Consider the following 16148-nt stretch of genomic DNA (forward strand, 5'->3'; position numbering starts at 1 on the left):
GAGAGCTGAAAGCTGCTATTCAAAACTGCTGGATGCTGGACTCCACATCGCCCAAAGACCTGCTCAGACTGACCGATAAGATCCAAGCCTGTATTTATCAAACTGCCGAGGGTTAAAATTCACCTAAAAACAAACTGCAGAACTGGTGAACTTGTGTGTTTCCATGCTATCACTGTCTGCTGCACAGCACAGCTCCGGTCTTCACTGTTTTTGACTGTTTTTCTGAGGCTAAGGTGTTTGGAATCATCATCATGCACTGCTGCCTGCGTCAAAGCCCCTTAGCTGCTATATAATTCCTAGAATGTATCTCAAAGTGTAGCAGCTGTATACCTGATTTCATCTAATGTTTAAATTTCTGTTTAGAATAATATTTTTTTTAAAAACCAAAGTGAATCAGTGAATTCATAAAGGGCCCAGCTCCCAGAAACATCTTTTCACTTTAGCGAGTTTTTATTGCTTTGCTTAAATTGTGACCATGAGGTTTAATTCTTACTTTCACAATAGAAACGTATTGACTCTACAAATTAATTTTAATGTTTTATTTTATGTATGTTTAATAACCAGGATGCCACTACAGCTTTACACCGTCCCCTCAGACCCCCTAGTCCCCTCGATACCTGGCAAAGCTTGTCTGTCTCTGTGTTTTAGGCCTGTGATTGACTGGCTCCAACCTCTCAGTGAACCCGGGCTGGATAAATGGCCAAAAAAAATAGATGGATGTTTAATCATCTTCTTAATTAGAACATTACCAGATAAAAGAACATACATTTTTAATATTAAAATCAATCTGTGTATCTGACTAGTCTGAGCAAACTGATCATTTGAAAGCCACTCTTAAGGGTTGAGTCATTTTAACGCCAGTCTTTACTTTTAGTTCTAAATGATCATTTTTAGTAAGTTTGATAAATACAGGCTCAGATTTCACAACCATTATTCCTCCACATATCCCTGCCTCTCCTCCCCCCGACTTATCTAGGTGCTTATTCAAGTTCAACAGGCTGTAAGTATTCAGGGATTGATTTTAAAGGAAAGTTAAACTTACAAAGAACAGCTTTAATCTTTTTTATAGCACATGTGTCTCTCTCTAAAGCAGATTTTGTGTGGCAACATCCACAGTGCACTCACCATCAAGCCACTGCAAAGAAACAAAACCACATATACTCTGTAATTTTATAAAGACAATAAAAACCTTTATCACAATTAAGCCTTTTGTAGAAAATGTACATCAGAAAAATACGCAGGTGCATCCTCGTAGTAAATAAGCGTCTGTTTACGCCGCGCTTCTTTCAGGTTGCTCTTTGTGTTTGTGATATACAGTATAAAGTCGAAGTCTCTGAATATTTACCACATATATAAAATAGACAAGAACAGCAGGGGGAGAGGAGGACGAGGATCTGCAGAGCTTCTCGCCCCTCTGTGTCTCTATATGGCAGAAGCTTTGTCTCTGTTGATGAAGAGGGTCTCCTGGCAGAAAGGGTTAACCAGGACCACGCTGCTGCCGCTGTAGTCTCCATTAGGGGGTAGACAGGTGTCATGATCCTGCAAAAAGTACATGCACAAAATAAGACGTAGTGGAAAAAAAAGGAAAGGAGGTGTAACTGTTAAGCAGCAGCTCTAATTCATGATTCACGCTTCAGGGCTCACCGTTAGCGCACACGCTACTGTATCTGAGTCTCTCTACAGGCGACGAGCAGCAAGTTTAGCGTGGAAGAGGACAGATAAAATATGGGTTTTGTGCACATCAGGGCTTTTAAGGAGATGGTGAACAAAGATATGTGGAAAAAAGCTCAGCGATCAGAGATACAAAGGGGAGGTGGTGGGGAAGATGTAAGAGCCTCACAAGTGGAGGAATAAAAAGGGAGAATGACTCAGAAGAAGGCAGCAGAGGGTGTTAATCTAAGTGTGCTGGGTGATGGTGAGTCAGCAGTAATGAGGTGGTGCAGGAGGTCGTTTTGAAAAAGTCCTTTTTCATCCAATCACATGGAACTACAGGAACACCATCATCATCACCATCACCATCATCAGGTTTACAGTCATTTCTGTCATTTTCCTATAGCACCAGGGAGGCTACAGTACGAGGCTTCTGCTCTACGGACACGTGCAAAGCTGGAAACAACACCTGGGTGTCACCAAGGGCATCCTACACACGATCCTCAGCTTCCCTCTCCTGACACCTCCGACAGGCGGCAAAGGAATGCAAATTGAGGAGGCAGAGAAATAAAATAAAGGAAACACACAGAGAAGATAATAAACATGCAAAGAGAGCAAGCAATGGTACATAAAAATATACGGTTAAAAAGAATAGAGGGGGGAATTTGCAGAGAGTATAATATGCCTCTGTTATATCCCATCTTTTCCAACAGATGGCGCTGCCATGCACCTAAAAACAACATATTACACTTTCTGCTTTGAGCTGGACTTGAGCCTATAAAGCCTTAGTTTTGCATAAATATGAATGGGTTAGTTAAAAATAAAATAAAATAAAATAAATAAAATTGCATGCTGCCTAAAAGTTTCCAAGCCCCCTTTAAAAAGCACACCGATTAGGGGAATGTGTGTAAAATTATCATCATTAAGTGCAGAATATTTCTAATTAGTGGGAGACAGTAGCTTAAAAATGACCTGGTTTGCAGATTTTACAGTGTAAAAGCCTCATATCACTTTATTAAAAACCTGGGAGCTTCTGGCGTGGAGCGTGATATCAGATATAATGATTTGCAGAAGCAAAGAGGATACACAGGATTTAAAGAGTTTAAAGTGTCAGATAAAAATCTTAAGTCAAATATGTTGGACATCTTGTTATATTTATAGGCAATGTCTGACAAATTATAGGAAAGTGAGTTTACGGAAACTTCATGTAGCTTATGGACGACGCTGTGAGGTGAATACTGAAGAATCCAGATTTGTCTTTATCTTGTGTTATGTGATTTGTTTTGGAATGAATAAAGACTGAATTCATGCCAGAACACTATTTTAAACAAATGATATAATACAGTTGGGAACAAGATGATTTTACCAATCCCAAAGCTACTTACAGCAAAAACTAAGTGGGAACACGTGTGCTGAAAGATTAAGCTGTGAATTTACTGAGTAAATGGAAACGCTGCCAATTAGTAGAATTTCTTGGTTCAGAAGATTTCTACCAGAGCTCAAAGCGACATGAGAATTAAAGAGACCAAAGTTTAGCTTAGATTATCCATTTGTTCACAACAAAACATAAAATACGTAACATGACGGAGAAGGAAAGATATGGAAGACATGTTATTTACCACAAGAAGATGATACAGACCTTTTAAAATGAAAACGCAGACCTCATCAGCTGTTGTTTTATTGATCTGTGAAGCCTAAATGTGTTTTTCTGTTCTGTAAAGTAATTTTTAAAATAATATAAACGCATCATTGCTTCAAAGATTTTTTTTATGTAGTCAAAAATCCTCAACCAGACCAAAAACATTATAAAAACAGCTCAGTGTCATTTTATTAAATATACATACCCGATCATTAAATTTCATCATTAAATGAGTCTTTCTGATAATTTGAGAATGACTGAATATCTTTGATCTTTCTTAAGGTTTATTTATTGATTAAGCTTGACAGATTTTTGTCTTTTATTCACATTTTTTTGTCTGCAGTAATCTGAAGCACCTGCAGTGGGTCCCACCACTCGTGTTTATGAAACACTGATCTTGGCTTATTAATGCTTTTCTTTTAAACAGATTTAAATATAATGAATGCTTGTTGGATGCCTCAAAAATATCAGAAAATTAACTTTTAATCTTTGGATTTTTATACACTGGTTTCTATCTTTTGAGCATGCACAGACCGATATTATTGATAAATATAACTAAAATGATGCTTCACTGAAAGTTTGCAGTCTTGTATGTAATTAAACCCGCTCAGCTGAGGTTTATTGATTACTAATACCAAGTTACTAATAATGTATCAGTAAAGACTACTCAGTATACTGACACTGAAGCCAGTCTTTGAGATTCAGTTGCTGCTGTAAGTTTAAGTGAATACTTGATGTGAAGAACTGTCTAAGAATCAGATGCCCTGAGGAAAAATTTGAAAAAATCCTCATTAATCGCAGCGGCACAGCGTCATGCTCATGGACATGGATCCTCTTGTTGTTTCCATATTCATTAAATGCATTCTGCTGACTGATAGCGAAACATCAAGTAAATGTGCGGCCTCTTTAAGTGTCTGCGGTGCAGAGCAGTAACAGAAAGGCAGCCTAACAGTGTCAGTAGTTTGTACCTCACTCTCCAGAGTGTGTATCTCTCTGGGCAGCTCCACGGCGTGTCTGCTGAAGTAGTCCATGGTGATGGCGTTGTTCCAGTAACTGAGGTTGTTCTCCTGACTTGAAGACTTTTTCTTCCTCCTCATGCAGCACACAGTCAACAGCACAGCTACAGCGGGCAGAGGAAAAAAACGAGGCTCAGCACAGAAACGGGAATAGCTGCTGCTTCAAAAAGCCTCTGAAATCACCCACACCTGCTGCTCAGCAAGAGCCTGTCATGTTTCAGGACAACATGCTGCAGTTGGAAATCAATACTGCAAATTCTGAGCTGCCAGTCGTTCGGTGAAAATATACGAGAAGGCTTTCAGGAACCAGAAAGTAAAAGTACTTCATTTTCAGTGGGCTGGAGTGCACAAAATTATATTTTGCCTTGGGTGGAATAGCTTTTCACCAGTGAAAACCTTTTAAACCAAATTAATTTCATAAGGAACGGCCCTGAAGTGTAACTGGAGGCAGTCAAAAGGGATTCTGGGAAATCTAGAAGCTGACTGAGATAAACAAAGACAAGAAAAGTCAAAACTTAAGAATGAATTAAACTCACTTCAGAAATGTAATAAAATTACTAATAATGGTTAAAATATGCATGTGTTATAACAATGTGATCTACAATATAAAATACTGTGACCTGGTGCGGTGTCATTTTTTCCAATAGTGAGATGAGAGGATTAACACATAGGCTGCTGCTAAACCATTAAGGGTTGAGCACAAGCACATTAAAAACCAAAAAACACACAAGATGTTACCTTTTAAATGATTTTCATGCAGCTTTTCTTAAACTTTTTAACTATGGCATGTGTAAACTTAAATTGGATGAAAGAAGGTGGAAGCTAAATCGATAAAAAACAGGTCACCACAAGCAGGTGAATGTAAAGAGGTTAAATATGAATCTCAAGCCACAACCAAACAAGGGAAACCCACTAACTTAGATATGCCTATCTAACTAAGCCCATTTCTCTTTTTCTTCCCACTCTTTATGTGAAACTACACAGTGGCTTCTGTGGCTTCTTATTAAATATACAAGTGTGAAGGTGGTATAAACTCTCTGCAGTGCAGCAGACGATTGAGATTCTTTAAATACCAAACCATTTCTTTCAGACAGAATGTGACTCTCTTTGTTTTCCAAGCTGTTCTGGTTTTACTTACAACACGAGGACACGAGCACACTGATGGCCAGCACGATCCACACGATGGCCATCCTGCTAAAGCAGATGTCCTTTTGGGATGACGTGGAGTCGATAGCAGTGCCTGGGTTGTGGCCAGGTGTCGCGGTGGTGATTGGCAACTGTGTGATCTGGAAGTTCCCGCTGGTTGTGGAAGTGGGCTCTGAGCTGTTTGCCTGCTGTTCCATCTTGACTGATGTGCTCTTGGAGAAGTGCTCCCCATATGCAGTTGCATTCCCTAGCAGGTCAGTGCTGTTACCTTGAACAGAACCTTGAGACTGACTTTCCACAGTGGGGATGTCGTTCGCTGCAGTGCGAGTGGCGGGCGTGAGTGTTGAATTCTGTGTTGTGACGCCCGTCACGGTGGACGGGGCGCTGGACGCAGTGAAAGTTTGATTCTGTGGTGGGCTCTTGACAGTGACAACCAACTGAGCAGTGGGGGGCTCGTCCACTCCATGCACCTCGCGAAGGGTGATGGCGTGGTGCGAGGATCCTACAGCGTGATTCCTGAGTTTCAGGCCTCGTGCAGCATCAGCATCGACTGAGAGTGAAGAGGGGGGCTGCAGGCGTGGAGCATACCGCTGCCCGAGTTCCTCTACACTCAGCTTCTGAGGCCCTGTGTGGTTTGCATCGAGTGCATCCCCTTTTTCTGCTCCAGAGCTGGACAGAGGTGCTAGGGGGTTTGGGGCCCCTATAGCAGCAGATTCCACATCTATATTTGGCCTCTCTGCATTAGGAAATTTAGGACTGCTGCTGCTGCTGGCCTGGTTAGTGCTGACTGTAACTGGGTTATGGGCCCTGACCAATTTGTGCATGAGACTTCTGTTTACAACATCAGAGCTGGGCTCTTTGGGGTGATTCACATGACTGCCAGTGCTCACAGTGTTTGGGGTGACTCTGTCATAACTGGGAGGATCCTCACGAGCTAAGTTGGAAGCTTGGGCAAGCCGATGCAAGTGTAAAGGGGGAAGAGCAGACGTAGGAAGGAGGGCATTTGTGGGTTGCATGCCTTTGGGTGACCATTCCCCGCTACTCGACCCCTCCTGATGCCAGTCCAGGGGTGGAGGTTTGGGCGAGGACAAGGGGCTGCTGTGTGTGACTGCCATGTAGACAGAGTCCTGGGATGTGTGGCTGAGGTACAGCTCCTGTGCTGATGACACCAGTCCTGCTGGCAGTGCTAGGAATGCTAGAACACCTGCAGAAGCAAACAGAATAACATAGAAATCCTTTTTAGTCTCACGAACTCTTGATTGTTTCCTGTAAAGTTGATTTTTTAAAACTCTTTTTTTTCTCCTGTGTATTTTGTTTAGCAAACCTTGATGAAGCTGCAGCCCTGCGGCTATAACTGACTGCTCGGCTGTTTAGCTGATAAGTGTGGCATTGTCTTGCATTCATTATGCTTCTTAGCCTTTAATCTACTGAACCGTTATGCGTGTCAGTCACCTAGTTTAACTAGATTGCTTTATTAACTGCATTATTCACTAGAACAGCGCTACTGCGTGTATCTGTGCATGGATAAGGTGGCAGCTGGGACGGAGAGGATGCTTCTCTCCTTGGACACGCAGTTCTCTTGTAATAAAACAGTAAGATATAGCTGCAAATAATATTCTTAGCAATCCAGTTTCTATAAATGTTCTTGTTAAAGCAAGACATCAGGAAAAAAACAAGTTTTCTCATGTGTAAGTCATTAATTTGTCCTTTCAGACAACATTTAGATTTATTTTTTTACACATTTACCATTGGACAGCCGCACAAAATACCTGAGTAACCAGTAAAGTACCACATCTATATTAGTTAGTCCATCAGTTAAAACTTGGTTATTTCCTAATTTATGAAGTGTTACAAACCTTTGAGTTTGGAATGTCAACAAGCTGAAACTAGAATTTTTAACCTTACTTTAACCAAAGTTTACGGGGAATTATGCACTCTGGTACATTAAATATATAAGGTCTCATTTGCATATTTAGACATGACATAAAAAAATAGAAAAATAGTAATAGAAAAAGATGATTTATCATAAAGGAAAAATGCTTACTCTGTTCACCTCTTACACTGTCCTTTGTCATCATAAAATAGAGTCAACAGTCAGATGGTGAAATGTGTCTTGTTAGTAGACATAATGACTTCTAATGATTTTCCTACAATTAATACAGTAGATTGATTTATGACAGTCTCAGTGTCAGTATGGCCTACTTAAAATGCTAAAGCCATCTCTAAGAGCTTGACAGATTTGCTTTCTCAAGCTCAATCCCGTAAGGAGGCTGCGTAGTGACAAGACATTAGCAGGTGCCAGCGGGGAATAGTGTTATCTAGACAGCTAGAAAGTCATAGAGGGAGGAATGTGAAAGGGCTTATTAATTTCCACATTAACTCTCTCCTTTCCACCCCTTATTTATACTTAATCACAACTAATCCGACACATTAGCAGAGTCCCCACTGTGCAGACTCTATATTCAGACAACAGACTACGCAACAATAAATATCATCTAAATTCTTGTCTGGTATACAGTCATAGCACAAAGAAAGCACAACACGGTCTTCAATTTGAAGGTTTTACATATCAAGACATAATAAAAACATCTAGTCCTTAGCTGGTCTTATAATTAGGTAAATATAAGCTCAGATAAATTACAAAACAAGACATATAACAGTTTCTGAAAACCTAAGAACATCCTCATTGCTTCCAAAGGAATTAAGAGACTAGGTAGAAGCCAGAAGCTGCTAATTAAATGCTCTTGATTAACTGTTAATCAGCAAGTGTGAGCATCTTTATGAAAGCAGAACATCTTGTCAGATGCTAAGGAGGCATGAGAAGCAACTGGTGCCGCCCATCAATCTGGGAAAGGTTAAAAGGCCATTTCCAAACAATGTGAAGTCCATAACTCTACAGTTAGAAAAAGATTATTCACCAGTGGGAAACACTGAAGACAGTTTACAATCTTTGCAAGAGTGCACATCCCAGAAAATTTACCCCAAGGCCAGACACTACAAAAAACAAAACCCACAAGAACTACATCTCAGATTCGAAATTCCTCAGTTAGCGTGTTAAATGTTAAAGTTCATGAAATTACAATTAGGAAAACAATAAAGAAGCATAGGAAGGCAGAAGAAAGCCGCTTTTTTTTCTAAGAACATGGCAGCACAGCTTAGGTTTGCAAAGTTGCATCTGAACAAACTACAAGACTTCTGGAACAATGGCCTTTGGATGGATGAGACCAATGTGGAGATGGCTGGCCATAATGCACAGCACCACACTAGCCAAAAACCAAACAGCATATCGGCACAAACACCTAATGCTGACTGTCAAGCACGGTGGTGGAGGGGTAATGATTTGGGCTTGTTTTGCAGCCACAGGACCCGGGTGCATTGCAGTCATTGAGTTGAAGTCCTTTATATAGTTAAGTGAGTAAGTAAGGCAAAAAATTATTTATAATCACAAAGTGTTTCACAAAAAAAATAAATAAATAAAAATCCAGGGCATTTAAAGCAACACAGACAAAAAGTAAGACAAATGCAATTCACAGAGTCCACAGATCGTAGCTGTATTAGCAACGGTGTAAAATGCGAGTACGTAGCAGATTTGGTCAGAAGTCTCTGCGGCGTTTGAACAACCTGCAGACGTTCCAAGGAGTTTTTGCTTAGACGTATAAACAATGAATTACAGTATGCTTGGCCCGATGCACAATGCACAGCAGCAAATCTGCAGAAAGGATGAAAAAGAAAAGAATCAAAGTGCTGTGATGGCCAGTCAAAGTCCAGACCTCTGCCTGACTGAAATGCTGGGAACTTTAGAGACAGTAGAAAGTACATAAACAAATGCCTGCGAAGTACTGAAGCTATGGTGTACAGAAGAGCGGGCAAAATTCCTCCACAACTATGTGAGAGACTGATAAAGTAATACAAAAAAAGAATTACTTTAAATTACTTTTGCTAAAGGTGCCTCTACAAACTACCGAATCATAAGTGATGTTTAGTTTTTGACACAGTGCTTCTCCAGTTTGTCTTCGTTATTGTTAAATGAATATGACATGGTGTGATATTTCATCCGTGACTGATCATCTGAGGTTTATTTACCTTATTTTAAAATCTGTTAAGGGCTGGATCGACTATATCTTGATCATTAGGAATGATACAGGATGATTTCTTTTTAAAACGACTGCACGTTAGTGTGTTTTAGTCACGGTTACTGAAATAGGGAAGCGATTAAGTTAGTCTGACACCAATCACTGGCTTATTGCTTCAAGGTTAAGACCAGCATTACTTAACATTTATCTTAATGACAACAAATGCCACAAACAGACCATTATCAGTGTGAGATCACTCTTCAACTTCTCAGACCTGTCTGTGGCACTTGGGTCAAATGTCATTCCTTCCGTCTGCGGATGTCCAAAGTAGGAATGTCGAAAGATTCCCTAAACACTCAAGAAATAGTGTATTTGATAGAGGCCATATATTTATTTGCTGCTGATAAAGTGGGGTTTTATGTTGTTGTTTTTTTGTCATTAATAGGAAAGCATGTCAGCTTATTTTAGTGGCTCATTTGAATGTTTCTACCAGTTTATGGTAAATCGAGTGCTGTGACACATGCGAATGAGCTCTATCAGGCTTTAGTGGGATCAGATTTGACTGATTACACTAACGATCATCATTCACAATCTTTTATTAAAAACTGGCTTAAAGATTAGACGGAAAAAAGGAAAATACAAAATATTTATTCTGTTTAAATCTTATTCAATTTTTATGTCTATTATAACCTTAATAATATGCAATGGTCATGCTGATGACAAACGAAAACCTCAACAAATAAAAATGGAAAGGGAAAGAAAACAGCTTGTGTACACAGGCAGAGCTGTAGACCCTCAAACAAGTAAATTTGAGGTTAATTCATTAAAAAAATACCTCAAAACACAGTCACGAGGTACTAATATGACTGAGAGGTTATGACCATCATTAAGGAGCAATGGATAAAGACAGAAACAGAAATCTGGGTAGAATGTACAACAAAGAGCTGCAGTAAGAGATCAAATATTATTAGTAGTATAATTTATTCGCCACAGGAATATTTTTTCCATTTTCTTCCATGAGGGGTTTAAAATACACTCGGGCAGAACCCCAAAGCACTGACTATTTAAACTCAGCCTCTGAATCATTAATCATATTCCTCCATACTCAATCACACAGACTTGCAGGAGAGAGGGTCCAGGCACTGCCTTCCATTAACCAGGTCTGTCACGTCTCTAATCCACAGAGCCCGCTCCAGACCAATGTCTGGGGAGACAACACGCGGGGCCATTGTTGATTTATGGATGCTCTATTTTCCCTCAAATTATCTTTTAAGCAGGAGAATAAAATGCAGCCTGTCAACTGTAAGGTGTTTAGTCTTTTACTGATGCTGGGTAATGTGAATCGTGTGCATATTAGGACAAAAATCAACCTCCAAAACGAGGCCGAATCACTGAATCGGGACGAATTAAATAGTGACTCCTTGGATAGGTAGGTGTAAGATGTCTCCGTGCAAACTGAAACCACGTAGATGCAAGAAGGCTTTAAATAAGGAGATAAAAGAGGTAACGGAGGCCGATTAAGAGAGAGGATGTTTATCATGACGGGGTCTGGCTTGAGTCATGCCTTCAATCAGTACACAAGCCTGGCTGTCACAACCCGGCAACCTGACACTCTGCTGCTGAATAAAACATAGCGTCCTTTTATAAAGTTATGTCAGAAATGAACAAACTAAATGCACTGGCACAGATTCTCCCGGCTAGTTCAAACATGGGCTTCTCTGATCTGTAACCAGCGTGGAGATTAATATTCATTTAGGACTTTGCAGTTTAGTCGAATTATATTTTATTAAACATCACATCTAAAATGTGAAAAGGGCCAAAACTGATTTTTTTTTTTAAAGTTAGCATGCACTGATGTCTGACTGCCCAAATATTAATTAGTGCAGGACACAAAATGAGGTCAACCTTTAGATTCTGTTTTAGAGGTGTGGAGATTTATGATTTATTAGCTTTTCTGAGTGGCGCTCTTTCTGATGTAACCATGACATTTACTTTTATAATTACTGGGGACCAGTATGCTTTTACACTGGTGGATTCTCATATTAAACGTGGCTAAAGGTTCAAATATTAAGGTCAGTGCAAGCCGACCTGCTGTAAACACTCGACACTTGGCTCTGTATGATGTCAAAGAGAGGATTCCCTTAATGTCGTCGTGTCAGGTGCAGAGCTCTGTCCTCCAGTGAGGGGCAAAGAAAGTTGGCTAAAATGGATCAGGTGGCCAAAGAAGGCGGCAGGCATGCTTCCAATTCTGTGATCATGTGAGATGAAAGAAAAAAAAACATTACAGGACTCCTTCAAGGCTCTCTAATTGAAATTAGTTTTGTGTGGCAAGGTGTTTCAGTGGCTAGCACTACTGCCTCACAGCAAGATGGTTCCTGATTTGAGTCTGTGGCCTTCCTGTGTGGTTTGCATGTCCTCCCTCTGCCTCCATAGGTTTCCTCCAACAGTCCAGAGAAAATTAGGTTTAACTGGTGATCCTAAATTAGCCGCCATCGATGGGCAGAATCAGAGCTCTGAATGGTGCAGAGAAATGACACGTGGTGGAGTTTCTCACCGAACCAGAAGAAGTATAACTCAATAGAAAGGAAATAGATTTATTTGGAGTGACTGCATGAAGAGTCACTGCTGCTGAGTTTCTTTGAAATACATTTTCTGAACACCACAAGGCAACTTCAATTTAGTGGCATTATATTTAAAAGAAGACGGGCATCTCCACAACAGTTATCTCCAGATACCATAAATATCAAAACTGGACAGCTAGCAACAAAACAATTCAAGTAGTGCCAGAGGCCAGAGGAAAACAGATATTTGATTTTGTGGGGAGCAGTTATGAGACCCTCATGGCAGATAACTTATGCAATAACTTATGCTATATTGTGGCTGTAGTTTTGCCTGTGCATAATTAATACATTATTATGAACAAGGTGGTTTATTATAAGAAATCAATGGGCAGCCACCAAAAAGGCTTTACTGCACCTCAGCACTGATCATTGAACCTGCAGGCCTCTGCAGGTGGAATTCTTACATTATTCCCTCATTTTGCTTTGATGACTGTGCTGCCTAACACGTCGGTCAAATACAGTTTAAATCTGGGGATGTCCACAACACACTCATCAATCCATTCTGCTAGTTTTAAGGGTTAGTTTGCAGTGATCCTCACAGCAAATGAGAGCCAACAGGTCCCCTCATTGTTGACTGCTTTGGATTTTTACGTTTTGTGATATTTTTCTATGCAGTATAGCATAAACTGACTTTCTTATTAAACAGTGGTGTGTTTGTGGTTTGAAAAAAAAAAAGAGCTGAGACATGAGGAGCACCTCCAACGTCTTGCTTGTTGCTGTATCCCTACAACTGACTCTTCTGTGTTCAGCTGAAGACTAAAAGTAGCAGCAGTTAAATATAAAAGCATACACAATGACACAGCACGGCTGAAGGAAAATGTCGGCACTCCAACTGATGGTTTAGCCTTATTGGGCAGATTTAATAGGAATAAAATAAATGGAAGATGGTGACGGGGTAGTATGTTTATTCCTTTCTCTCTGAAATAGACTTTATATGCAATGCACCCTCTGACGTCTGCTTTACATAAACCCAGATTGCACAGGAAAAGTTACGTGTTTAAAAACAGGAAATATAATAATATAATAGGTGAGTTATCGTATTTTCTGCCCTCTGCTACACCTGCATCTTTATTTTTTTCTGAAAACAGGAAATCAACCTATTCCCGACCTGTACAGTCTGTGTTGTTGAATTTCTGTGTCTGCAGTGATTACATGTACCTGCTTGTCTTTACACATACACTGTGCTGCACACTGAGCCAAATGGGTGTAATTTGTCATGACGGCTGTGTGTCCGGCGAATGGAGAGAGAGTGTGAGCAGGCAGAGAGCCTGGACTGGCCTCCACAAAGACACATAGAGGGGTATTAACAAGAGAAATTATTGAAAAGACCAGGGAAGTATCCTGAGCTTCACAGACATCCATTACTGAGTAGAAGCACTGAAAAGAAAATGAGAAAACGGAGTGCAAAGAGGGGAAAAAAGGGTGGAAAATGTGCACGAGTGGGCCTGATCGTGCACCTTTTCCTGTGTGTTTGATCATGCTAAGACGTGGACAAAAGCAAAAAGGTTAGACATGAAAAACTGAGCTGGAGCAGGGCACACAGAGAAGCATTTGTCATAGTCAGCGGCACCCGTTTACTCAGCATGCTTTTTTTCCCCTCCCACCCTCGTGCATGTTGGCTGTTTTCAGTCTGACATGATATTTTCTCGCAAGCAGAAAAACCCCCACAAAAGGAGTCAGACCACTTTCAGTGGCGATGATGAAAGAAGGAGTGAGGAGGCGAGTGCGGAGTTTGAACCTTCGCTGGTGAACTGAGGCTTTTTCTCCTTTCACGAGGAGGAGCCCGTTTATCACTCGCACCAACCTGTTGCCTTCGCTATCTATGTCACTCAGACGATCACCATCAAGAAAAGCACATGCTAATATCATGAAGACAAATAACGGCCCGGCTAAAACTACTGCGAGACTGTGCCCTCGTTTATTTGACTAATGGTGTCAACCTGTTTTCCATTATAAAAGCGCAGGGTGTACAGAGGCAGAGAGGGAGGGAGGGGCAATTTATGCAAGAAAACCTGCTGAATTAGGGCTCTTTTGAGTGCATAGGAAAACCGGTGACATTCGCTGAAGTCCTCCATTGAAGCCACGAGGGACATCAATAAATCATGTTGCAAAGCAGGCACCTGTGCGCTGATCCAAAGCAGGCTTTGTCCCACTACTCATTCACAATTAGATTGAGAGGCCAAAGCCTCTGACTCCGAATCTAAAGTTACACTGTGATAACCTAACATTTGCTCCTGAAGCTGAGGAATCCTGCCTTATGTTTTGAAGCCACTCATAAGCTAAGACTTCAGTCCCACGGAACAATAATCTTCAGGTGCAGTGCATCATGAATCTTTTGGCTTAATCAATCATACCGATGCACTTAGTGTACGGCATGCAGGCTATCAGTGCTTATGCACTAGCCTGGCTGCATGATCAATCCTAAAGGGGGGGGGGGGGGGGGCTACTCGCAGAGGAGGCTGGGATATTTATCTTTCTTTCCAGGGGTCACCTCCTGCTACGTGCGACGGAGAATGATGTGGCTATGACGTGTACGGCGACAATCTGCCTATGAAGCGGGTTCTGGAGGCAGGCTGGTTGTGCCGTATCATCAGTGGGCAGCTGCCAGTGCCACTATTCAAACTGGAGGCTCTACAGGAAGCCAAAAATAGGAGCTGCAAAATCATCCATCAGTAAGACTCGTGAGTCGTGGTTCGTCAGGCTGTACTTCTGAAATCCTTCTGTTCTGTCATCTCCCTGCTCAGCAGCATAGCGGGGAGTAACAGAACAGTACGCAGGGAACAAAAAGCCTAGATTCAATGAGAACCTAGACCAAGGTCAGGTTTATAAAGAAAAAGAACTGCAGCGCAAAGTTGCATTAAGATAAAATACCTGACAAGATAAGAGATAAGATAAGATAGAACTTTATTAATCCCTCGGGTGGGTTCCTCTGGGAAATTCGACTTCCAAAAAAAAGCACAGCAACGACCGAAGTTACAGTTACAGAATTGTTATATATATATATATATACACACACACACACACACACACACACACACACACACACACACATCTGTAAATACAGAGACAAATATAAATAAAATATACAAAGGGGATAAATAGAATAAATAGGAATAAAAAATAAAAATACAAGTGAATTGCACATTTCAAGTATTGAGTCTATTGCACTGTTGACTATTTACAAAAAGTATTGCACAAGGTATTGTACAGTGAGGTGAAGAGGCACTACAGCTTAGTTGTACATTTTCTGTCTATTTCTGCTCTGGGTGCTGTTAAAAATAACTGTATAAGCAGTCTGTCTGTTATCCAATAGAAAAATAATTTGGGTGTAAACTGAATCCTTAGTTAATCAGTTAGGATAACATCTATTGATACCAATACTATTTTAACTTCATTTCAACTTTTCTGTCAGAAAACATTTTCTGTCTCTAAACAAAGTACAAAAACAAACACCTGTGATGTGATTTGTGACTCTCAACGCTTTATTTAATACTTGAGAGGAAATAGATGAAAAATAAATATAAATATCAGGTATTTATATAAAATAACATCACGTCACAGACTATTTTAGCTCCAGACTGTGGTGGTTCTAAAATGTCTTATGTAGACAGTAGTTACCAAAATTATTAGATTAGAAAACTGTCAAAAACTTTGACAAAACTGAAAATAAGATTTTTATTTATTAGTCAAATAATGAAGTGAATTCATCTTTTTATACCCAAATATTGTGCTCAGTTAAAGTCAAAAATTAATCAAGCACAATATTTAACTAAATTTGTCTCTTCAGGAATGCAAGTAAATAACTCTAAGTTGACATCTTAATAAAAATAATAATAATTTGCTTAACTATACCATTTACAGTTATATATTTATATATTCATTTATTTATATTTTTCCATTAAAAGTATAATTTCCAAACCCTACCAACCCTACTTGTGGATTAACCATCACAGAAACATCAAAAATGATTTTGGTAATTACCAATACTGGTACTTTAGGGCAG

General features: G+C 40.1%; 1 protein-coding gene across 3 annotated transcripts in view; it reads right to left on the bottom strand.

Annotated features, from left to right (window-relative positions):
* Positions 1 to 834: 834 nt before the first annotated feature.
* The window catches only part of tmem108 (transmembrane protein 108), a 55289-nt gene continuing 39975 nt past the window's right edge, over positions 835 to 16148 (bottom strand). For 2 of the 3 annotated variants that reach the window (XM_026179951.2, XM_080306577.1), the window contains exons 3-5: positions 5444 to 6655; positions 4258 to 4409; positions 835 to 1539 (exon numbers count right to left, since the gene is read on the bottom strand). In XM_026179951.2, coding sequence (XP_026035736.2) covers positions 1423 to 1539; positions 4258 to 4409; positions 5444 to 6655 — 1481 coding nt within the window. In that variant the 3' untranslated portion in view covers positions 835 to 1422. Of the gene's footprint in view, positions 1540 to 2119; positions 2168 to 4257; positions 4410 to 5443; positions 6656 to 16148 lie in introns of all 3 variants that reach the window. The other variant, XM_080306576.1, reaches the window with a different exon arrangement.

Source organism: Astatotilapia calliptera, chromosome 9 (assembly GCF_964374335.1).
Source record: "Astatotilapia calliptera chromosome 9, fAstCal68.1, whole genome shotgun sequence".
Lineage (NCBI taxonomy): Eukaryota > Metazoa > Chordata > Actinopteri > Cichliformes > Cichlidae > Astatotilapia > Astatotilapia calliptera.